At 36.8% G+C, this 25,674-nt stretch overlaps 1 protein-coding gene across 2 annotated transcripts; it reads right to left on the bottom strand.

The window, feature by feature from the left end:
- LOC100799415 (DNA replication ATP-dependent helicase/nuclease JHS1) lies at window positions 1-25,096 on the bottom strand. 2 transcript variants are annotated; one of them, XM_006582317.4, is made up of 34 exons: window positions 24,541-25,089; window positions 23,301-23,468; window positions 22,952-23,080; window positions 22,746-22,814; window positions 22,017-22,226; window positions 21,870-21,923; window positions 21,727-21,788; window positions 19,970-20,102; window positions 19,029-19,139; window positions 18,621-18,717; window positions 18,380-18,462; window positions 18,077-18,142; window positions 17,331-17,486; window positions 17,126-17,181; window positions 16,986-17,043; window positions 16,798-16,908; window positions 16,657-16,713; window positions 15,936-16,070; window positions 15,591-15,824; window positions 7,545-7,619; window positions 7,235-7,350; window positions 7,059-7,131; window positions 6,856-6,960; window positions 6,573-6,740; window positions 4,606-4,675; window positions 4,369-4,520; window positions 2,885-2,962; window positions 2,702-2,794; window positions 2,467-2,604; window positions 1,996-2,035; window positions 1,834-1,907; window positions 1,462-1,599; window positions 1,106-1,225; window positions 1-354 (listed from the first exon to the last, which is right to left on the bottom strand). In XM_006582317.4, exons 1-34 carry the CDS (start codon window positions 24,772-24,774, stop codon window positions 196-198), a joined length of 3,822 nt encoding a protein of 1,273 aa, XP_006582380.1. In that variant the 5' UTR covers window positions 24,775-25,089; the 3' UTR covers window positions 1-195. The 2 variants fall into 2 exon arrangements, 1 of the variants encoding a protein (XP_006582380.1); XR_414977.4 differs by lacking the exons at window positions 1-354; window positions 1,106-1,225; window positions 1,462-1,599; window positions 1,834-1,907; window positions 1,996-2,035 and having other exon boundaries at window positions 2,702-2,787; window positions 24,541-25,096.
- Window positions 25,097-25,674: the final 578 nt, after the last annotated feature.

Below are 25,674 nucleotides of genomic sequence, written 5' to 3'. Positions count from 1 at the left end.
TTAAATATATAAAACTATTGTTTCACGTTTATCTTTTGTCATTTCTATATTTTTCGTTACATTATTCGATGAGTGACAAAATTCCTTTTATACAGTATAGATTTACATTTCTAAATCAATCACAACATCATACATGAGATTTGTATGATGATATAATATTATAACCCATCAAAATAAGGGTAAAAGAATTTCCATTCATCTCATTTGAGAACATCTCTTGAGCTCACTTTTTCGATAGATATCCTTCTTAGTCACAGTTAAAATTCCAGATTGTTCCTCAACCTTCTTAATGAGAAGTTTCAATAGAGGAACCCTAAGAAGAGTTCTCCGAGATCCAACCATGATCAACTTTTTCTGTAAGCAAAAACATAGCAAAATTAGTTATGACACAACAAAAAATAAAACATCTTAACGGAATATATTCATGTGCGTATGAAAAGAAAAAAAAATGGTTGTGTTAAATGTTCGAGAAACACAACACTGAATAATTATTAAGACTCCTGAGACCTGAAAGAAGAGCCTTATTCCTCGTTCTAACTTCTAAGTAGGACTTTTGCCTTCAAGAAAGCTTTCATTATACTAATCCAATTTCTTCTGTCATTACTGTTTATTTTTTGGTTTATGGCTACAATATATAATTAAACTTCATTCTTTTTTGAAGAGGTATAGTACTTGGATTATGAAAATACAAAAATAAAAACCAAAAGAAATAAAGGTACTTGGATTATGATAAATAACCCAATAAATATCTAGGAACAACTTCCTCATTAGTTACACACTCATAAGAAAGCAATTAATTAGTTGGATTTCCCCTTAATTACGAAATATTTTTTAAAATATCAAGAGCTAATTTAAAAATGCTAGTTTAATAAATTCTGAATTAAAGGGAGTTGGGTTTACAAAAGTTCTCATCATGACATGAGGTACGATGATATACAATTATATATGAAAGAAAAACAGGGAAAAAAAAACATTTTCATCCATTTTATATATGCATTTATTCAATACTAAGCATAACATGATTAGTGGAGCTTAATTATGATCAAGTGTAGTGAAAACTGTCTGCTGGAAACGGTAGAAAGTGTTTGAGCCACAAGAGGATTACCTTAGCGCGAGTAAGAGCCACATTTATCCTGTGCCAGTCTCCAAGCAGAGAAGCAGCACAGCTTGTCGGGTTTTCGGTAGACCTTACAAAAGATACTAATATACAGTCTTTATCTCTACCCTGGACAAAACAAACAAACAGATGACCAGTTTATGAGTAATGAGGATCATTATCTGTGTAATGAGAACAAACAAAATTAAAGGAAATGAACAGACAGAAACAGCTATGTTATGTCTTAAATGTCAGTGACATGTTAAACACTGTGATTGTATTAGGAAGACTGAATTTTTGTAACACAGGCTCAAAAGTCCAAAGGCCTAATTGATAACAATTCTTGATGCTAGCTTGAGCCTAACCTGGTATTTGTCTATGGTATGTATCTCCAAGGAAGTCATGGAAGCAGCATTCCGGATGAGGTTTGCCTGTGAATTATAGGGAGTAATAATGCCAATGTGTTCACTTCCGATTCCATTCTTTACCAATTCCTTTGCAACCTGCATATAAATAAATGTAAAATTAATTTGTGTGCAAGACAGTCAAATGACATGCTCCGACACCTATTGATTTTGCACCTTCCAACGAATCTTTAATCAGAAAAGGAAAAAGAACCAATCCAGTCAACCCACAAAATTGTTCAACTTTAGGGTTTGGATGTCAACCTGTTTCCATTGAAAGATGATCACCAACATATTTATCATGCAACTTGTCTAAGATGGAAAATGACCTACCTCAGCAATTATCTGAGCTTCAATAGGGTTATTTACAATCTTCTGATCTCTTGCCTCTAAAGCAGGCAACTTGTCTAAAATGGAAAAATAAATATATAAGCAACCACATTTACAATGAACTTTAGGATAAAAAGGATGTAAAGGAAAATGATGTTTACAAACCAGTGTCAATAAATATAACAGGTCTTCGAGGATTCAAAACCTGCATATGTTTAAACAAGAAGAGATAAGATTCAATTAAACAAACAATACAATTTTATCTTATCCTAGTATAAATATTTTTAACTGTGACATTGACAAATTATTTCCTTAAAGATTGTGTAGTTTACATTCACCCACTCAACTTTATTAAAACTGGAACTTTATCCAAAATAATTATGAACTATGAAGACATCTTATAATAAACATATTTATTATTAGAGTATGACAATCCATTATTTATGACTGACAAATACAGCTCAGCATAATTTCCCAACATAGTCTATATTAAGACAGACAATATTTCCTAAAGTAGTACTATCTATTATTATAATACCAAGTGAGATCAAGCTCCTATGAATAGATAAAATTAAGCAATAAATGCAAAATCTTCAACAGATAAGATAGTCAGAATCCAGATTAAAAGAGCCTTACATCTTCTAGCCAAGGCAAATCACAGTTTAAGCCTGAAAACTCAAGTTTTGAGTTAGCTACCTCAAATGAACCACACCTCAATCTGTCACCATATATCAAGGCATTGGAAAGGTCCATAATGTCCTGACACATTCGATACTGTATATATTTTAACCAAGTAAGTGAAGTCATTAGACGAAGGAGCAAAAAGGACCAAACCAAAGTTTGTAATCTAAATCTAGCATCCAGAACATACCTGACTCTGCAAAGCTGAAATAGCCTCTGGATGTGCTTCTGAGAGCCTACAGAACAAACTTATGCCCATGCCATTCTCTCGGGCCTCTGCACTCTAGGAATTATCAGATAAAAATTTTCAAATAAATGTTAGTGAAATGTTAAACACTGCGATGTTATTAGGCCAAATACTTTAGACGCATACCTGAACAAGTGGTGGTAGTTGATAATGATCCCCAACAAGTACAAACGTCGAAGCAAATATTAGAGGACCCAAGGACACCTGCAATGGCAATATTTACAACAAAACTTGTTTCAAAGTAAACAACATTATTACATACACATGAACAATCATTTTCTTTTTCTTAACTTTTCCTATGGCATGCTTTGTTTGTATTTATATAGTTTTACTTATACAGGGAGGACAAGAGATAGAAGAGAATGAAACACGAATTGATAGTAACTGAGGTGCATTACATTAACCATTATTTATATGTATTTATATGATAGGCACTTGGTTATTATGGGGTGCCTAAGCCCCACATCAAGTAGTATCGGATGCTCATTGGAGTATTTAAGTGTGCTTGTTTCTCCCCCTTAAAAGCTAGCTTTAAAGGGTGAGTTCCCCAAGTTCGCAAACCAGTACGCAAAGAGGTAGAGAGAAATCATGCAATGGTTTACTGAAAATTCAAGTCTCGTCACTCTCCACAAGTTTCCAAAAATACGCCACTGCAGTATCTACACTGTTATTTAAGCATTTCTCGCATAGCAAAATAACTCCTAACTACCTAACTGACCCATGTAACTTGCCAACTAATTTGACTTGTGAGTCAGTCCAGTTTGTTATTATTAGGTAACCCTAAAAGCAGTTACTTATGACAGGTTAGTTACCCTTACATTGGTGAGTTAGATAGACTGAATAAGGCATGTTGCCGATAAATAAGTAGGAAGGGAAGAGACATCAGTTTTGTCATTTGTGAGAGAATTGGGGCCTTTGAGCATTGGGAGGTTCAGACCCTCAAAGTTCTGCAAGTTAAACACTGTATTGAGGTAAGAAAGCCCTTATTGTTTCTAATAAGATACCAAGTTTTTATGAGTTATCTTCCTATATTCCTTCTAGAATACACTTTAGTAATAGGCCCCTTGTTCCTAAAAACTCTTAGAATGTGAGTTTAGGCTTAACTCAACCCCAAAAGCTAGCTCATAGGGTGAAGGTTGCCTCCCACTTATACTCTAAGTTGTCCTTATCTCTATCCAATGTGGGACTCAAAAATTTTTTCTCAACACAACCACTCACGCCCAGAGCACTTTTGGGCTTAGCATGAATGACATGGTGGGTGGCCCATTTAATGGATTTAGGATAGGCTCTTATACCATCTTAGAATGTGGGTTTGGACCTAACTCAACCCCAAAAGTTATCTCATAAGGTGAGGGTTGTCTTCCATTTATATACTCTATTTTGGCCTTATCTCTAGTTGATGTGGGACTTGAGTTTTTTTCTCAACAAAAACTCTTTTTTTTTTGTTATTGATATCAGATTACATAAATAGCAAAGAGTAAATTCTGGCGTTAATGTAACAAGATTTTCAGCTCTGATCTCCAGTTTCATATATATATTTTAAATAATGATGAGCAATAATAATAAGTATCGCATGTAGGCTGAAAAATATACGAAAGGAATAAGCATACTGGTAGAGTTGTCTGTCCAGCTTCATCCATAATGCATACATCAAACCTCGTGTTGGCAAGCAAGGGACTAGAAATGCCGAGACAAGTAACTGCAACAACTTTGACTTGTTCCAACCTTATTTTGATATCTTCAACACCTTGTACATTCATTGCTGAAATAGAAACTACGGTCAAAAGATTTATTACAAATATTATTATAACTTAAAAAGGGAGTGTACAAGCAATAAATTGGCAAACCTGAGAGGCAGTGTTCTCTAACCTCCTCATTCACTACTTCATGTCTTCCAATTCGTACAAAATCAATCCCCTAAATCCATTTACATTTTAATGACATGCAATATGACATATAAAAAGTAGAAATTGAAGAACATAAGGAAACACAATATATGATAGTCATTTAGATAACAGAGAGGCAAGCATCAGTAAAGATAATTTAGCACACCATGCAAGGCATCAATCAAATCGATTTAATCCAAGCTGCCATGCTGGGATTTCATACAGGAAAGGGAGAACAATAATGAAATAAAACAGAAGTTTTGAATCACTAAAGGATAAGCCTTGACAGTTCACCAAAGTAGAAGCTAAAAAGCATGGTGCTACATGAAACTGGAATAGAACATGGGGACAGGTAGAAGACACGGGCCAGAAGATTTAAGGTAAAGACACAGTAGAAGTCCTAGGTGAAGGGACATAGCAGAAGCCACAGGGCAGACACACAGTAGGTGAATTTTAAGTGTATCAATTAAGAGATGTCGCAAATCTCCATACTAGAGGAATCAGCAATTTGATTTGTTTTATTTTTGAAATAAGATCTCCATCATTATTTGTTTTTATTTATTTCCTTTTACTATCCTATCATTCCTTGATTCAAGGAAGACTTTAATGTAATCTTTCTATTGAAGCAGTACTTTCACTGCTGAATAATATATGAATTTTTTCTCTTACTTTCTAAATGGTATCAAGAGCCCAAGGTTTACAGTTTACCAAACAGTGGTAGAAGGGGATTTCAAAATTAAGAGGACCAAACAGTGGCAGACCTCAGGGTTCTTGAAAAACCTCCAGAAACTCCTCTAAAACAACCTGAATCTGTTTTAAGATTGGTTTTGAATTTGATTCCCTTTGTTTCTTAGTAGTCAATCTGCAGTCCACCAGAAAACCTTCCCCTTCCTAGGTATAAGAAAATAAAGCAACCTGCAAGAGTTTCTAAAAAGGGTTCAGGAAGTGCTTCAACTAGAAAAGGAAAAGAGAAAGTGGTTAAAGTTGAAGAATTGCAATCTGAAGATAAAACTGAGCAATCAAGGCAAGAATTGCAAAATATTGATTGAGAATTCAAGAGAAGCTAAAGGATATGCCTCTTTATCTGACAAGAAGAATTATGATTATATTCGGAAAGAGGAAAGGAAAGAAGGAGCATCAAGAGGGTGAGATTATTAACATATTCTTGTGTACATTTTTAGTTGTGCAGCTTTTATCTTTCTTGGTAGTGATCTTATGAGAAGTTATGCTTATGTTATGAGACTTGATGAATATGAATTTATTTAATAGAATATATTTCTAAATCTATTATCTCCATATATGTTATTAGTTTTTATTATTAATATTTATTATATTTAGCAGTTTTCTTTTTGTATTTATATATATATATACACACATTTTTTAATTCATCCACCATGCTTCTAGAAATTGTCCACAATGTTATCCACAATATCATATGGCAGTGTTCTGGCTTTCCACCATAGACCACCATCCACAATTGATAAATTGAACTTGATTGATAAAAGGAGGATGCTTGATAGAAGCTATTATGGAGGACAAAAAACAGTGCTTATGTTAATGTGCTTCACTCTAAGCCATGTTTGCTGTGCTTCACATAGAATGTAGACTAAAATTACTCAATGAGACAAAAAATGAGATAAGTTGTTGACTCATGGCTGCATTAAGTTCATGTGTTAAGTTCATTTTAACCACTCCTAGAGGTTTGAGTGCTTTCTAGACCAAAAGCAAAACTGCCTAAACCCGGTATTTATTTTACTCTAATTTCATATTTTTCCAATCAATCACATCTTCTTCAGACCTTTGGACTATGGAGAATAGTTGACGGAACAATTTAAATAAATGGCATGCATTCTTTTCCAGCAACATGTAGCCATATTTAATGATATGATATAATACATGAAGACAATATAATATGTTGACATGGATACCTGTGCTTTTAATTTGATGAGTAAATTATCGACAGCAGAATTTGTATACGCAGTTAGCAAAATGGATGTCCCTCTAATCAACAAGGCTTTCACAGCATGGACCAATGTGGATGTTTTCCCTGTTCCAGGCATCCCTAATATAAGTGCATAATCTTTTGCTGTAAGTATCTGAAAATCAATAACAAAGCTGAGTCACAAAGAAAAATCATTTTAATGATAAACTAAACCAGCTTGCATGTTAAATTTAGAAAAGAAAGTCAAGAAATTAAAGCTTCATGCAAACCTTGAGAATTGCTCCACGTTGGTCATCATTCAAACTCTTCTCTGACCAAACATAGGATATCGCTGGATCCTGACTAACTAAAGATCCACTGTCAAATCTAGGAGCCTTCAGCCAGAAGAAATCAGAACAAAGGAAAGGGTCAAGTAGTTAGTCATAAAGAAATGTAGCAAGTAATTCAGACAGAAATGTAGTAAGTAATTCACCTCAAGATCAACAATCATCCTCCGCAGATGAGCACTTTGATCATTTTGTAGAAAAAGCTGTACAAGATTAAACCTACAAAACAAATGCAAAAAATAATCATACAATTAAATAACTTTTAATACCAGCAGACACTAAGCAAATTAAATTTTGAATGAAGCAGTAGTCAGAGAAGCACCTCATAATAGCAAATGAAGTCACATATTCATCCTTATCAATTCTCCAAACCTGCTGACTGAGATCATGTGCAGTGGAAGAACTCCCAGGAATTCGTAAACGCTTGGAAAAGGAAACCTAGAGGAATTTTACAATGTAAATAATTTGAAATTATCAACTCAGCAAGACAACTGTCCAACCAAGGATTATGATGGTAATGGCGATATATGCACTTAAAAGTTGTGAATATGATCATATGAAGTAAAAATGCTACCTTACAAAAGGGTAAATTTCAGAACCAAAAAGAAAAGGGGCAGTATTATAATACTCACAGATACATGGATCGGACTAATATCAGATATCACCCCTTTAGCAATAATTTGATGGCTAGATTGATTACTCAGTATCTAAAAAGTAAACCAAAAAGTAGTTATTAATTAAAAGATAATGGCATCAGTTTTTTTTTTTTGGTCAGCAAAAATAATATATATTGATATATGAAAAAGTACCAGAGGTACTATAGATACAAGAGTATGTAAGTAAAGCTAGTAAATCCTCATATCAGGCTGAGTACAGACTGATAGGAGATTACTAGCCTACTATAAAGCTACAACGATTACAGAACCACAGCTGGTGTCATCCTAGTTTACTGAAAACCAGCTGGAAGATTGCTTGACCAAAAGTTGAAATGTATTGTAAAGTTTTCCTCCATTGCTCTGAACCATGTCCATGCCACAAATAGTGCATCTTCCAACAGCTTACTACCATTGAATGGGGCGTTCATAAAAATAACCTTATTCCTCTGCTGCCAGATGGACCAATTTAGAGCAACCCACCAGCACTTCCACCTCTTGTATATCTTCCCACCTTTCATCCCAATGTTGTGCTGCAAAAAATGGTGCCTAGGATTTATAGGGTATGCCCCCGAAGTCCCTATCCATGATTGGGATTCCCACCACAGATGTTGTATTTTGCTGCATTCAAAAAAGAGATGAGATGCAGTTTCGTCCTTAATACTGCAGAAAGGACATAGGCTGTCACTTATATCTATTTGCCTTCTCCGTAGATTAGACTTAGTCGGCAATCGATCTCGAATTAACCTCCACGCAAAGATCGTGGCTTTAGTCGGTATCTTCAGCTTCCATAAGTCCTTGAATATATCATCCATGCTTGCCACATCTGAAATCCCTTGTAGCAGTCTGTAGGCACTCCTAGAAGAATAATAACCATTGGACTCATGTTTCCATGTCCAACTATCTGCTTCGTGTTGCTGTAATGTGATGTGAGATATGTCTTCTAAAAACCCAACAGCCGATGCTACCTCGTTGTCAAATAGGGGCCTTCTCCACAAAAGATTCCATTCCCAGGCTGACTGTATGAAGGTCCCCATTTGCAGAATTAACTTTTGTTGCTGACTGGATATCTGATATAGCCTGGGATATTTCAGCATTAGTGGTTGCCCACTGCCAGTCCAGCGATCCTCCCATAAACGGATTTTGTCCCCACACCCCACCCTCCACATTGTTCCCTCGTTAAGTATATTATTGAATTGTTGGTCATGGGTCACTGCCAACAAATCCTGCCACCACACTGACTCGTTGCTGACTCTTTTAGCATCAACCAATGATCTCCATCCGCCATATTTAGAAGCAAGTATTCTGGCCCACAGCTCCTTATGTTGATGAAACAAATCCCATCTCCACTTTCCAAGAAGAGCTTTGTTGAAGGTTCTTATGTCTTTTATGCCCAGGCCCCCATTTTGTTTTGAGAGGCAAACAGTTTCCCACTTAACCCAAGCTATTTTCTTTTGCTCCGATCCCCCTCCCCATAAAAACCTGCGCTGGATTCCAATGAGTTTATCTGCTACTTTTGCTGGTAACTTGAAAAAAGAGAGAAAATAAATGGGGATCGAAGAAAGGGTAGACTGAATTAGGGTCACTCTCCCCCCAAAGGATAAATGGCGTTGTTTCCATCTAGCTAACTTCCTCTCGCACTTCCGAAGTATCGGATCCCACAGCTCACTCCGCCTTGGGTTTGCCCCAATGGGGATTCCCAAATATTTGAAAGGCATGGGGAGGATTCTGCAGTTCAACAGTTCAGCAGCCTCTCTAGTCCATTGTTCAGTTTTTCCCACTGCACCAAAACAGCTTTTCGCGAAATTGATTTTAAGACCAGACGCCAACTCGAATCCCCTCAGAATGGATTTGATGGTGACAACATTTTGCATAGTTGCCTCGCCAACAAAGATGGTGTCATCAGCATATTGAAGAATGCTAACTGGGACGCTGTCTTTTCCTACTAGAACTTCAGAGAAATGATTCTTATTAACTGCTTCTCTCATGAGTCCGGTTAGGCCTTCCGCTGTGATATTAAACAGCAAAGGAGCTAGAGGGTCGCCTTGTCGTAGGCCTCTTTGCGGAGAAAATTCAGAGGTAGGACTTCCGTTTACCAAAACCGAAATAGAAGCAGACTTGAGACAGCCATGAATCCATTGGATCCACTTACTGCAGAAGCCCATTCTGCGCAGCATATGTAGTAGGTAATCCCACGAAACGGAGTCATAAGCCCTTTCGAAATCAACTTTGAACACCAAACATGGTTTGCGACCCCTTTTTGCCTCCTCTACCACTTCATTAACAGTAATCACACTATGCAGCAGCTGCCTACCTTGTATGAAAGCAGACTGCCTTTCATCTATGATACTTGGCATTACTTTCTTCAGCCTGTTTGACAGCAACTTAGCCACAATCTTATAGGTACAGCCAATGAGAGAGATGGGTCTAAAGTCATTAAGGCTCTGAGGCTCGGGCACCTTTGGAATTAGGGAGATAAAAGAGGCATTGCTTCCCTTTGGAAAGACCCCATTTGTATGAAATTCATCGAGGAAGCGAAGAAAGTCCGGTTTCAAAAGTTGCCAGAAATGCTTGATAAATTTGAAATTAAGTCCATCCGGGCCTGGACTTTTCTCACCTCCACAGTCCCAAACCGCCCTCCTTATTTCATCCTCCTTGAAACTTTCCACCAGCAGCTGACGTTCCTGCTGTCCGACAGTATTAAAGCTAATCCCATTCAGCTGTGGTCTGCATTGGTGGGGGTCCTGGAATCTCTGTTGAAAGAACCTGTAAATCTCCTCTTTTACTCTAGCTGGTTCATCAACCCAGGAGCCATCAATAGTCAATCCGTTCACAGCGTTGTGTCTACGATTATAGTTAATCACCAAGTGGAAGTACCGGGAGTTACAATCCCCCTCTCTGATCCATTTTGACCTTGCTTTCTGCCTCACTAGTGATTCATATGATTGTGCTGCTGCCCAAAGGTCCTGTTGCAGTTGTTTCCTTTGCATATTCTCTTGATCAGTTAATTGCCTGTCAGCAATATCAGTTTCCAGCTTATTCAATTCGAACTGTAGGTTCTGGACCTTCTTGAATGTGTCACCGAACTGCTCAGTGTTCCAGGATCTCATTCTTACTTTAAGCCGCTTGATCTTCTCTTTTAGAACATGACCTCCCCACCCCCCTAGATGCAACTGTGACCAGCAATCGTGAACCATTTTCGAGAAAGACTTGTCCTTGAGCCAGCAGTCAAGAACACGGAAGGGTTTAGGTCCCCAATCCACATATTTTGAAGTGAACAGAACAGGACAGTGATCAGAGAAGTTCCTATCCAGAATAAATTGTGTGCTTGCTGGCCATTTAGAGAACCACTCAGCTGATACGAATGTTCTGTCCAATTTACTCCTGGCAGCACCATTTGGTCTAAACCAGGTGAATTTACGCCCCACACATGGCGGCTCTTCAACTTCGAGATCCGCTATCCAGTCATTGAATTCTCTGATAAGTCTGTCGTCCACTCCTCTCTGAGAAAGGCCCACCCTCTCTGAAGGGTTTCTAACACTGTTAAAGTCACCCATCAGACACCATAAAACATTTGGGCACAGGATTTTTTGCTGCCTGAGGGATTCCCAGAGAAGTCTTTTGTTCTGAGAATCACAGGGAGCATAGACATTTACTATACAGACGTGTTGAGCTTCGCTGACCCATATGCCATCCAACATAATGAATCCCCTACCTGTTACTTTTCTTTCTACTTTAAATCTATTATCAGACCATATACATAATAAGCCCCCTGCAGTATTTTCTGCGGGATGCGATTCCCAGCTTACATCACCATCTCCCCATAGGGCTTGACACAGTGGTTTGTCGATTCGGTCTCTCTTCGTCTCCTGAAGACACAGTAGGTCTAGATTGTGTTTCCTCACCATCCTCCTGATTGCACTCCATTTGACGCCCCTCCCGAGTCCTCTTACATTGAATGAGAGAATATTCATGAGGCACGAATTCTATTACCCAGCTTCTCTGCCTCTTTCTTATCTCTGTTCTCCATGGCCCGGAAACTTTCAATGATGCTATCATGGTTCAGGTCGCAGGTCATTCCCAAATTCTGTACCACACTCCAATGGTGTTCAGCCTCCTGAAGGTGGACTGAATCAGACATGGGGGAAGTATCTGATGCTACTTTAGCTTGCTGGGGTGCTGCAATTGTGCTATTTAATAAGCCCAGGTTCATAGGCCCATTATCAACAGCCAAGCTACTCGTGTCATTTTCTTCCGGTAGATTGCAGTCCACACTATTTAGAAACATTTTCTTTTTGCACCACCTGCCTCTAGAGTAAACCTTCCATGTTCCAGGAGTTTCAGATGGCTTTTTAGTCGGGCTAGGCCAGAGTTGTGAAAAATCAGCATTAGTTTTCGTGGTATTTGCTAGGCCCGACTTCAAAGGCCCAATACTAACATCACGTGAGGCAGGGGAAACGTTGCCTTCGTCAAGGTTCACGTGCTCTCCACAGGTGACACCTGTATTGCACAAGTCATAGGGTGTTGCCAGCTGTGACCCTATGAAATCTCTCTCATCTATTGTCTGCCCCCTTCCTAAATGGTCAACTTTATCCAAATGGTGAGGACCGTCTGCCTTATTCTGCTTCTCCCTCATCCCGACGTCTGACTTCCTGACATCTGTGGCTATTTCCTTTTTCTCGCAGTCCTCCGCTATCTCTACAATGGGGCTCGTCTCTGAAAACTTTCCATTTAGAGCTCCCGATACTGATTCACCTTGCTGATTGGCAGCGCAGCAGGTACCGTGGTTATTATCCACTGGTTCAGCACCTGGATTCTGACCATTGGGGGTTTGTCCACCGGGTAAAAGTGAGTTACCCCTAACCTGTCCCACGGTGACGAAGTTTCCGTCGACCCCAGGTGGTTCTTTGTCAATTTCCGGCGGTCCCTCATCATTCAAGGTAGTGTCGTCGGTGTCGCCGTCGAACGAGGAGATTTCCTCCGATGAGCCGAAGTTGCTACGACCAGAACAGGAACACTTTCCGGAGTTATGCGTTGCTTCTTCAACTATGTGGACCTGATAAACCTCCCCGCCGATATCAAGGTTCACCGTGTGCTGAATTGCGGGCCTCCATGGGGTTCTGATAAGCACCCTCGCCCGGTCCAGCCGACGGAGCTCCTCCACATCATCATCCACCTCCACCAGGTCACCTATCGCAGCTACGATCTTGCGAATGTTTGCAGTATCCCACGCCATCAAAGGAATCCCCCAACAGAGGACCCAAATTAATCTGTGACCCGTTCTGATATTTTGATTCCATTTCTCCAGAGAATAAAATGGCGTCGTTCCACGCTGAGATTCTTCATTGACCATTTCTTCCGCTTTGGAATCTGAAAGTCCAAGGAGTAGGATCATATCGTCCCCTAAATACTTGGGAACTATTTCTGCTCCTAGTTCCCAGGATAACTCATCGTCAACTTTGTCGAAGCTGGATATATGCTTTAAACGCCCCACCCACGCCTCGGAAAACCACGGTTTAGCTCCAACCACGGTGTCGATGTAAACTGATGATTGAGACCATTCTTGACCGAAGCTTGCCTGATCTGCATTTCGCGTTTGCTTTGTGAGCCTTGTATCTCTGCGCAGGACATTTGCGTACGACGGCGCAGGGACCCTTTGCTGAAAAGGTGCTGATTGAGGTGGTATCGGGCGTTGACTGCTACCCACCTCCTGGAGATTGGGCTCTGTTTTTCTAGACACCGGTCTCCCCGTTTCTCTTGCGTATTTCGGGATATTCACGTATATCTTCAGGCCTCCCACTACAAGGTTATCTAGTTGCCTCTCTAGTGCACGGACGTCGGAAACCCCCTTGAACCTCACGAAGCCGTACCTCCTGCCCATTTTGTTTCTCTTCTTAGAAATAAAGAGCTCCCTAACATCCCCCCATTTTTTGAAATGAAACCAGAGGTCCCTCTCAGTAGCATCCTCAGGAAACCTCGTGAAGTAAAAGGTTGAAACGTCTGAACTCTCTCCAAGTAGTGCGTGTATGGTTGAGTTGTTGCACCGGCTTGGTGCCGGCAAAGCTTCGCCTAGGATCCTTACTACCTCGCTCCCACCGTCTATCTTTTTTGGACACGACTCGTATCCATTCACCATCACTCTCTCTGGCCCCGCGTCTGTCTCTCTCGCCATCTCCCTCTCTATCTCTCTCACCATCTCTCTCCCTCACTTTCTCTCTCTCTCTCTCTCTCTCTCTCATCCTTATAGTCTCTAACAAGTTTCTGGGACTTCTAATTCTTAAGTAAAGTATTCAAACTGCAATTTTCACATATTGAAAGGGCAGTAGATCCCTCGCAGTGATGATTTCACCTAAGTAAACTACGGCATCAACGATATGTCCATCAACACATATAATTCAAGTTAATGTGCACATTCTTGCCTGTCCATGATCAAATGAATTAGCAGTATCATTTGCATAATACAAAAGGAAGATATTTTGTTTGTCACACAACATGTTAAAATAAGAATTAGAAGATAATGGCATCAGTAATAAAATAAGATGCATAACACAACCATTTTACAATAGGCAGTTATAAAAACATCCATTTTATGGGTAGGAAACAATAATATCTCTTTAGTACTGCTTGAATGACTGGCTTATAGGCTCTGTCAACTAAAATTTCCATGAGATTGTCTGAAGTGTAATGCCAATTTCTAATCTATATCAGAGTGACAATGAACAGGCAAGCAAAATTAAGAGAGTTTTGTGTCATAATAAAGTTGTCATAAGCATTGCCAAGAACAGTTCATCTTGATAGAACTAAGCATGTGAAGATTGAACAGCATTTCATAGAAGAAAAGGTTGGCCATGGGGTATTAGTCTTGATCATGTAACATCATCTATGGTCTATCTAAACTGCAGGCATTTTAACTAAAGCTCTTCTGAGGCCCAGTTATAAGAACATTAGATCCAATTCTATCAACCAGCTTGAAGGGGAATGTCAGTGATAGAGCCTCTTTAGGCAATTCATTCAGACATTAATTTTAGGAGATTTATTCAAATATACAACAATAATGGAATTGTCCGATTGATAAGCCCCCTCTTGTATATTATTTCATTTTTTAGCTTGCTGCCAATTAAAGGAGAATATCTCTCCTGATTTTTGGGCCTAAATTAGTGTACAACTATTGACCTAATCCCTATTTATATCTTACACGTAACCAATAATTCTTAGTGGAATAAAAGTTTTCTACAAGATCACTATGAAAGTTGCGATGTGATTGATCCCATTCTCCTAAATTGATGATTCATGGTTGTAATGAGTGGCAGATGGGAGAAATGAAGAACCTAAATGATAAGGATGATCATCCAGCTATAGCCTTTTTGGGGTTGGCAGTAACACACTGCTATACGATCTGATAACTATGATTGATAGTATATATGGACTTACCTAGACGTACTTTGTAGGTTACGATATGACTAACCCAATATAGCATAATTCTGTTGTGTCTCTCTCTATCTCTATATGGAAAATCTCTCTATCTCTATATGAAAAACTAGGCTAGTACAATGCAGTACAGGATAAAAAGGACATAATTACCTCAAGCACATTCACCGTGTGCTTAATACACTATCCTTAATAACTACCTTGTTGCCAATGGCAACATGTTTAATGTCTCGTTGTGATTCTATTTTCCTATATTTCTGTACACATGCCTTTTTGTTCCAATTCTACATTCTATTATATTTATTGACTTTCGGGTTCTAATCCTATATTGTATATCTATAAACTATTACCTACTTATTCTGGATAGGCCCTTGCTTTTCTTCTTATTTCCTAAACAGACTTAAGAGTTAGGAGTTAGGACTCCACTGTGTGCATTCTTCACTACAACAGCTATTTTACGGGTTGTCCACTCCACACCACATTCCAAAATGTTCCTTGATTTTGTCAAACATGTAGATATCACAACTAAATCAACTAATTCAGAAATACCTTACCAAAAAAAATATTTCAAAAATAGTAAAAGTAAATTATTCATACCACATGATCTCCACTTCTAAGTGTGAAATCTAAATCATTTTTCAACGAGGCACTAGAAGACGCATCAAAAACTCCAGAGAGGCTAGAAGAAGAATCTTGTTGTATGAAATGATAAACGAATTTATTATCATTGAGAGATTTCTGATGAGGTATTCCTTGTGAAGCATCAAGAACAATAGAAGAAAGGCCACCACTGTTTAATCTATGTGATTGCAACACCCCTTTCTTTAAAAGCTGAAACAGTAAAGGGAGGGAAGTAAAAGAAAAACAAAGACTTTTAAACTGACAAGTTGATTGAAAACAAATATCGAGGGTAAAACTAGAACAAAGATTTTGAAAATTAACCTCAGTCTCTTTAGCTTCTAAGTCAATCAAGCGATCCCAACGGCAGAGAAACTTAGAATGTGAAGATGTCATGTGATTACTAAGAGAATCAAAAGCTTCTCCCAACCCACTGCTCTCTGTGCTTCCACCATGTGCCTAAAGCATTTTACAGTAAAGTGTCACAAGAAAATGAATAGACATATTACCTAGAAATTAGAATAGATTTGTGCTCAAATCATGCAATAAAATGATAAACTTCATACAAAAATATTGTTTTCGATTTTTTGTATATCCTTATTACTATAGTACATATTAATTAATCATATTATATAACAGAGCACAGACAAATGTGTAACATCTATGGACATGACACTAGATAACACTAAACATTATTTTCAGTAATAATGATTTGGAAGGAAAACAGTGCAGCAAAGCCGGACGATTGGGTGTGTTATTAAACAAAATTTATTTATTTAATGGTTGAATTGATTAAACGAATCGTTATTTTAAAGTAAGACCTTTTTATTATAGAAGTAAAAATGCAATTCAAAATATATTTATTTATATATAGAAATCTGAAGAGGAAAAAACTTAGTCACTTTTGGTCCTATGCAAAACACATCTAAGTAAATCATGATTTTGAACCTTAAAATCATCAGCAGATACAACCATAACAGGGTCTATTGCAGAAGCGGTTATAACTGTTAGCAAAGTTTCTTCACTTCCAAAGGTAAAGAAGTACCTTATGATAAATGCTACACACATTAAGATGGCGACAACCTTTGCAAATGCTAGGACTCTACAATCAGAAAATGAAGGCTCGTAATGGCAATCCAATGAAGTTGTTAAAAATACATTATATAAATTATGGAAAAGCCCATACCTGTAACATTGGAGGCAGTTGTTGCAAAGTTAATGCCTTAAGAAGATCACTTGCTAGTTCATTTCGCCGCATTATAAGCCCAGTTAAGTCAGATCTTTGAACCACAATACCCTTTGTAAATAAAAAATAAAACAATATTACATTTTCATAACAGAAAGAAACTGATAATCTAAAGCAACAAATCTTACCTGTGTCTGGTCGGATCGGAGATAGTATAGAAGACCAGAATCAACAGCCTTCTGATACCTATTAATATAATCAAGACAAAATAAATAAAAGCTTCAGAAAAGAAATCTTCTATATACTGTTAGAAATTAATAGTTTGCACCTTTCAGACATTAGGAGAGTGTACAAAATTACTTGGGCCCTGTGCTCTACTGATGACTGCAGATTTGAAATGCAAGAGTTGTAAGTTAAAAATACCAAAAATAATTAGTATTAATATAATCTTTCTAGTGCTGTAAATGTGTTCATTGGAGTATCTATCTTATCTCATTCTTTATGATTGAATTTAAATGAGGACCAGAACTTGCCTGGCTGTATGGTGCTTTTCCAGTTTTGAACTCTAATGGCATGATCTTTTCCTCCGGATCATCTTTTTGTGATTGAATTTTCACTCTGACTGAAGCATCAATCATTCCTTTCAAACCATATTTTGGAGCCCAAGCCATCTCTTCAATATCAATTACCTACAACATTAATCACAAACAGAATATAAATATACACACACATATAATGTTCATTTTGGGGGAAATGTACAATATTAAGGACAATCTAAGAAGCATTTATGAGCACATCTCGGATGACACGGGCAATACACTATCAACATTCACATTCTAAATTAGCAAACACGGCTCAAATAAAACACAACCATAGACAAGAGATAAAATTATATTAAATATGTTAAATATATGATTTAATATGATTGGATGTAAAAAGGGAAATTAGGTATATCTGTACAGATATGTAAGGATTTCTTTTTCCTCAGTTTCCTTAATTATCTTCTACCTATGATTATAAATAAATTAATGTGTGTATGATAACAACACACAACAGTAAACACTCTTATAAAATACAAGAGAGAAAAGGCACAACAATAACCAAATTGAAAAGGTAGATGCATATTTGTGGAGAAATTAAACATTAGAAGTGTTCCCCAAAACTTGTTTAGCTATTACAATTGTGCATCATCTACAAGAATCAAGATGCATATCTATGTCCCCATGATATTATGTAAAAGATCAGTTAGTTAAGCACAAGAGAATAAATTGGAGCTAGCCTCTGATATGCCAACATTCTTTGGCTCGTCATCAAATCCAAAATTGACACTGAGGTCTTTTCTTTCCTGTCAAAACACCAAGCCATCAGTCACAATTTTAATAAATATAAATCACATCTCTAATTGCTATACCTATTGAGATTGCTACTAATCATCAATCTGAAAATACATATTCAAGAGAAGTTACAAAGAGACCATATGGCCTTCAAGTATCAGTTACATTTGGCAACAGAAAAGGAATTACTTCTATTACAAAGGATAAAATAAAAAATGTTTCAGAAAAAATAAACCATTTTGATGTACCTTCGTATTTTTGAACTGCTTGATCCAACTCAATATTCTAGGAATAGCATCTCTCAAGGTTTTGCGAACATCATTTTCATTTACTTCAATGTACATATGCAAAAGAAATGGTCCGGAGTCAACACTCAATAAGTTAAATTGAAGAAAAATTTCTGTTGATTAACTTCCAAACTTTAGATGAGTTGTGTGTACATATAAATATAAATATAAATGTCATACATATAAAGACACAATATCATACCTCCACATGCATACAAACTTTCAATGTTTCTCTGTAATACCACTTCTGCATAATCTTCCATGAAATTTACTGTAGGATTTTCTTTCGTAAGCCCAGCCTGCACCAATAAACCAAACCGCATAATAGTGTATAGTAGATACAGCTGATTCATTGCTGACTCAACATAAGAGTTAATTAGTTAAGCTAACTACTTTTGTAGTTAGAATTCTCCATATATACCTTACTGTGTAATTCTGTTGTAACTAACTCATTCATAATACAATAACGGTTTCATAATATTACAATTTTATCTCTTTCTCTCTCACCACCATGGGTTTCTTCACCGCAAAACAAGATGAAATTGAAGAATAAAAAATTTTAAAAAAAAATCTTAAAGTCTGATTCATCAGACTGAGAGAATATATGTACCTGAAAAATTTGGTGCAGCAGCGTTCCAGTTAATGCTATAATTGAGTAATCATTGTTTTTTAACCTCTCGTCTAAGACAGTTCTCCTTGGGCAACTTAAACTGGCAGCAACCTGGAACAAACCTTCATATTAGAAATTACACATACACAGATGCACACATAAATATATATCATAGAATACATTGAACTGCTATAAGGTCATTCACCACACAATATAACCTGAAAAGTGTCCAGTTTCTTACATTTCAGAGAAATGAATGGCAAAAGAGGATCAAATTTCTTAAGTTGAACTAGAAAATAAATTGATTGAATTTTATAAGACTACACAAATTGCACTTGACATATATGCTTCAACCACCAATTTTAAGGCATTGATATGTGTAGAAAGAGAAATATTTAAAATAACATTTTGCAGGCATGCAGGTTAAATATAAACATTTTTGTCATAACTCCCCTTTAGCTATGCACTATCTTAAATAACATCACATTATTTTCTTCTTTCCTTTCAATACGATGCTTAAGTTAATAAAATAATAGCAAAGAGAGACTACAAAGTGGAAAATGTGATAACAATACAATATACATCCAACACTATATTTGAACATCTGTTAAAACACAGAAACAAGTGCAGTAAACAACAGTAAGCCTGCTTCCCAATTAGAAAAAGTAGGAACAAATAAACCTTTTAACATTACAACAAGCAAATATAAACACTCAAACAGTCATAAACATCAGTGGCTTATTATAAACATAAAGCTCATCACAATTCTCAGAGGTTCACAGTAATTAGTAATGTTGGATAATTAGATTGTATAAATCATTGTTTCATTAATAATTTTTTGATAAATCGCCTATATTATATTTCCCATAGTAAATTAAGGTAGAAGACTGAAGTTCCAAATGGAAATATGTACTATGGTTGAGAGCGAAAAAGATAACTACCCGTGTTCCAGACACTAGAATATCTGGGTGTACAATCAAAAAGTTTTTATTGTGATCAATATCACAATTTCCCCCCAGGTCGAATTGACCGATTATGTGCACAGTATCTCCAGGTGCAATTACACTATCAAACCTGTGATGATTTAGAAAAAGAATTAGAAATGCTAGAAATATTATAATTAGAAAGACAATAATTGACAGGAAGGACAATACAAAACTGATAACTCAAACATTTGGATATTCTTGTACAAGAATGATTATAACTTGAGTAAATGACAGCAAAACTGAATGAATAGAGAAAACCTGGTTACTGTGAAATGGAGTGGATTGCCTTAATTCTATTGAATTGGTACTTAAATAAAAAAAAAAATGTTGTGTAAAGCTTGTCACAGCAGTAAAACAGCTATATACAATTATAACTACAATAATTATGACAACTACAAACTCATTTGCCCTCTCAACCTATAGAGCATACAGATTGCAACAGGCCTGTGAAAAATGTAGTAAATCAAGTACCAGAGAGACTTTTTTATCAGCAAAAAGTAATATGTATTATAATATTAAGATTAGTACAAGTGGTACTGTTATATTTACACTGTTGTCATACTATGTGTAGACCTATGGTGTCCTAATACAAGCTGTATTGCAAGAATTAGGCATCCATAGGTCTGGATTTATCCAGATGCCCCTCCACAAAAAGTAACAAATACATCTGATGTTTGGTTATTCAAATTGACAAAACAAATAGGAATTCATCCTGGCAATATCATCTCCCAAATGAAACTATAATCAACCTATGTTTAGCAGGATAGTCAACACTCAATAGTGGCCAGTGTGGCTGTATCATAGCAGACCAGGCAAGTTCAAGCAGAGCTCCATGCTCACTCCCAAACTCTCAAAGAAGAGCATTTAAGGGTTACAGCATCAACTCTTCTAAGCTTGCACTACCATTGACTGTATCATTATGCCAAGAGTTCATAATAACTCTGATAAGTGAGAAAAATTGTTATAGCTTGTGGTTAATATTGTTCTATATATCACTTGGAACAATGCAATGGCAATGGCTGGCAGGCACATAGGAGCACATGCAGAGCCTGGAGACAATACAACCTCAGGATGTTACAGATCAGGATAGTCTGAAGCAGAGTAGATCCCCAAGACATGCAATGATAAAAGAAGAATGGATTTTGGGATGGAAAGAGGCACAAGAAAACAGAGAGAAACATGCTACTGCAAAAGCAGTGAAATGAAATCCCCATTCCCCATTGGTCGGAGAATTAGAGTTACTTTGGGGGAAGTTAGGTGCTCCTCCCCTTTATAATGGATAGAACGTAAATAAATGTAGAAAAAGGATCAAGAGAAAAAATGAATTACTTTGAATTGGAGTCAAGCAAGTGTCTAGCACCTTATATCTGTGTATTTTATAACCAAAGGAGAATGAATGCAACCCTAATATAAGTGCATATTTGACTCAACTTATTCTGAAAGAATAATCACTTATTTTTGTCAGCTTCACAAGAAATTTTTGGGAAAAAAGGTGATTATTACCCCCAAAAACAATTTATATCAAGCATGCACTAAGTAGCATTACTATAAATAACTAAAAATAATAAATAAAACAGAGAACAATAACTGAGCCATGTACTATTCCATTACAACAATAACATAAAATGTTTTATTATACAAAATATATGGGATTGAAAGGCCAGATAGGCACACCGATATAAGCCCAAGTACAATAGAGCACACCATCTTACCACTCATTATGAAGGTTTACAGCCCTCTCTTCTCCGGTTTGTTCATTTAGCAAACGAAGCACCTGGAAAGCAGTCAATCAACTAATATCATTTGTCAGATTCTTAGAAGCAGTAAGAAGTTGTAGCAATGAGCCTTACAAGACCTTGTATGATGAGCATGGGGCATCAGATGAATCAGCAGACCTAAGTTCAGATACCTAAATTAGAAAGTTAATAGTAATAAGCCAATCAGAATTCATTTTTTGTGAACCAAAAAACCATTAAAACAGAACTTGGTTCCAAAATCATACCTCCAAAACCAAATAATTAGAACTGAAGACATCAACAACCTCTTTAGGTATATCTGATTTAGTCCTTTCTACTGTAGGATTGACTTTGACAGGAAGCTCATTAGCAATTAGATCTTGCGGAACTTTAAAGGAATAAGTGTTGTTATTACAAACTGTAACATCATCAACAGCAATGGCATCCTCAACTTGATCTAACAGTTCAAGCAATGCCTATAGAAATAAATATTCATGTTAATATGTGGCTTCCAAAGTACAAAAGTTTAAGCATTTCAGAGAATGACAAGTATTAGGTCACAAGACTCCTTTATGAAACACATAAAGTTTGACAATGGTTCAGACTTTAGAGGGATCCTCTCCATAGCGGTAAGGGAAAGAAATTTTATTAAACTAGTTTTCATTGACCACTGATAAAAAAAAAATAGTAGTTTTTATAAAACTTTAGCAGCACAAGGTTTTACAAGTTAAAACTCATGAATTATAATGCATCAAAATGTGCTAAAGTGATTGATTCTGGCTATTCCGTACATACATTTGAGGTTCCATTTCTCTCTAACTCTAAGCATGGTTTGGGATACCATCCTTTAGAATTACGTTTCAGTCATGTCAAAACTTATATCATGTTCATTTTAATTCCAAAATTAAATGATTTTCTTCTCTTTCTCGATCCCAAAGTTTCTTTCTTTCATATCCACTTCACCAAAATGAATATGGCACAGAACATAACCTAACCTTTTTGTTCTGCCTTAATAAAAGATTGTCGCATGGTCTGATGCGTTCAATATCCTTGACACGCTGCACCTACAAGTAACAGCAAAGAAGAAACTCAAACTAGTCATTTGATATACAAGAAGGATAAAACAAACAAATTTCCAAGAGCATTAGTCAATCAAGGAAACGGAATATTTAAGCTTCCATTTTTGTACAAAAGGAATCACCTTGTCAGGGCGATACGATGGTGGAGTTCTGAAGGGGCTCTGTCCACTCACATCGCGGGCCGAGCTTATCCTTTTGAAGCTCAATGGCACCTTGGGAGTCGGCGAAGTAATAACCTTATCAAGACAAGTCTGCAGCACAATATCATTCATTTACTCATTCACTCAGATTGATGATGAAATGAGTACAAACAGCACACTCCTTAAAACATTTTTTACAGCACTATTATAAGTTAAAATCTATTGAAAACTATAGAATGAAGACAGACTCACTAAATGAGAAGGGTGTTGTTAGCATTTCTCTTAATGATAAGTATCAGATTAAAAGAAAAAGAGATGAAAAAAAAATTACCTCCTTGTTGCCGCTGCTGCGAATTGGCGACAAGTTGATTTTGGAAGAGGCGGCCAAGGCTTTAATCACTTCCGGCGTGTATTTCGAAACCGCCTGGAGCCTCTCATTGACAGGAGATATCTTCCAGGTAACCTCGTCAACCACCTCATCCTGGCTCTGCTTCACCAACTGCACACCACGTTTTACTTAAATTTTTTAGAACAAGTCAAGAAAAAGGGGGAGGGGAAGCTACATTGCAATTGAAGATTTTTTTCTTATATAAGCCAAGAGAAACATACTAATTGAAACCAAACCCATTTACAACAAACAGAAACTCTGGCACTGGTTTTCCCCTACAAATATAAAATTCGAATACACTCTACAACAGCATGCAGCAACATCCAACTCAGACCCATCCCACGAACTCTCATAGGCATATTTCAAAGATCAAAATGGTACACTACATTACTTGGTTAGAGTGAAAAACAAGATAAGTTGCATATTGCCATTTTTCAAAGATTAAAATGGTATGCTACAATACTTTGATCCAGTCCAATACTAAGAAAAGAATAGTAATTTACAACAAAACTAATGCCACCTAATCTACTCAACCAAACTTAGTTTTCATATGTCAAAACTGAAGCTCTGCTGCTCAATAGAAATGGAAGAAAGCTTTAGACAGCAGCAAAAGTAACACGTTACTGCCACCAAAATGTAGAATAAAACCCATGGTCATATTTAACATGCCCTTATTGTTCTGTTAACAACTGTCTCACGTTAACCTGATACACATGAAACCTGTCAATTCAGCTGCCCATTTTCTGTTTGATGCATTGCCCATACCAAACATTAACATGAGAGAAAACTCACAGTGATTCTATTCTTCTCTGCACAACAGTCATGACCAGTCCAAAAGCAATGAAACGAAAAAAAATAACGAAGACATTGATGAATAACAGCTTTGAGAATGGAGGCATCTGCATCACAACTTCCAACAGCGCGACCCTCTCTGATTGAAACTTGCACCCCCTTTCACCTTTGCCGCAACTCCTTCCACGATCCTCAATGCCCGGAAGTGGAAGATAATTTTTAAAACAAGTGTAAAATTTGGGGCGGCCGACACAGGTGTTTAGAAAGGCGTGGTCTTAAAGTCATGGAATCTACCCCCCCCCCCCTCCCCCACCATAACGCCACAAGCAAAAAAAAAAAAAAAAAAAACAGACCCAGTAAGCAAAAAACATTCTAATGCGTTACCACTTACCATCCCAGGTGAGAATTTGAAGCGTGTCTGCGGAGACACCTCGTTGGGTGGTTGTTGTTCTTCTGGTGGTGGTGCATTGGCGGTGGTGGTGGTGGTGGTGGTGTGGGGTTGGAGATGTTGCTGCTTCTGAGAAGCGCGTTCGAAGAAGTGCTGAATGCCGAACTTGGAAGGTGGTTGTTGTTGTTGTTGTTGTTGTTGTTGTTGTAGATTGAGCTTCTTCTTCCTCGGAGGCATTTTTCTTTTCTTGGATTACTCTGATTCTGATAGATGGGAATGGGAAGAAGGTAGGGTTTGTTTGTTTTTTTTGTTTCTCTATCTGCCCGCGAAAAGACACATTTTAATGTGCTTTGGTTTTTTTCCCGCCTCAACAAAAATGAAAAATGCTGGCTGGTGGGGCTTGGGCCTTTGGGTTTGGGTTTTCCAACTTTCCTTAAATATGTTTTTTTATTATTAATAAACATTTATTTTTTTGTTTATTCTCTAATAAAATTTTATTTTACATTGGATTTCTAATAAAATAATACTTTTTATGTCTTTGATTTTGCTGTTTAATAAATTAACCAATTTTGCTTTAGTCTCAACTAATAATAAATAAATAAAAGTTTAACAAATAATTAACACAAAATTGATTAATTTATCATAAATTAAAAATAAGTATCAAGAACAAAAAATAAAATTATTATTTTATTAAAAACTTAATACAAAAATTTATTAGAAAATAAATATAAAAAATCAAATATTTATTAGGAATAAAAAATATTTAAACTTCCTCTATTTGGATCCTCTTTATTTATAATTTTACTCTCCCACGATACCCTGAAAATTAATCAAACTCTTCGAAATGACAGAAACGGCGTCGTTCGAGGTGAAGAAGGGGGAGGGATAAGATGCTGAAGCACGTGCTTTGGCGAATGGGAAGAATCTGGTGGTTCTGTTGTGCAGGTTGTTTATGGTGGAGCTGTTTTTGCGTTACGAGACGTTTGACTTTGACTTTAAGTTAGATGGGTTAATCTCAGTTTGGGGTTTATTATCTCCCTTGAGGCAGTGTGGTTTAGCTTAATTTTTTTATAATTATGTTAAATTTGATTAAATCCAACGAATATTATAAAGTTCTAGTCTCCATCAACAACTATA

This window comes from Glycine max, chromosome 6 (assembly GCF_000004515.6).
Source record: "Glycine max cultivar Williams 82 chromosome 6, Glycine_max_v4.0, whole genome shotgun sequence".
Lineage (NCBI taxonomy): Eukaryota > Viridiplantae > Streptophyta > Magnoliopsida > Fabales > Fabaceae > Glycine > Glycine max.
This window is presented reverse-complemented; position numbering and strand designations above follow the sequence as displayed.

What these genes read in the sequence shown, in the direction of transcription:
- LOC100799415 (XM_006582317.4), bottom strand. Translation starts at nt 24,774, where the DNA reads ATGCCTCCGAGGAAGAAGAAGCTCAATCTACAACAACAACAACAACAA. An exon ending in GTAAACCTTCATAATGAGTG is followed by an intron (nt 20,103 to 21,726) that starts GTAAGATGGTGT and finishes AAATCATCACAG; the next exon opens with GTTTGATAGTGTAATTGCAC. An exon ending in TGGCTCTTACTCGCGCTAAG is followed by an intron (nt 355 to 1,105) that starts GTAATCCTCTTG and finishes TTTTGCTTACAG; the next exon opens with AAAAAGTTGATCATGGTTGG.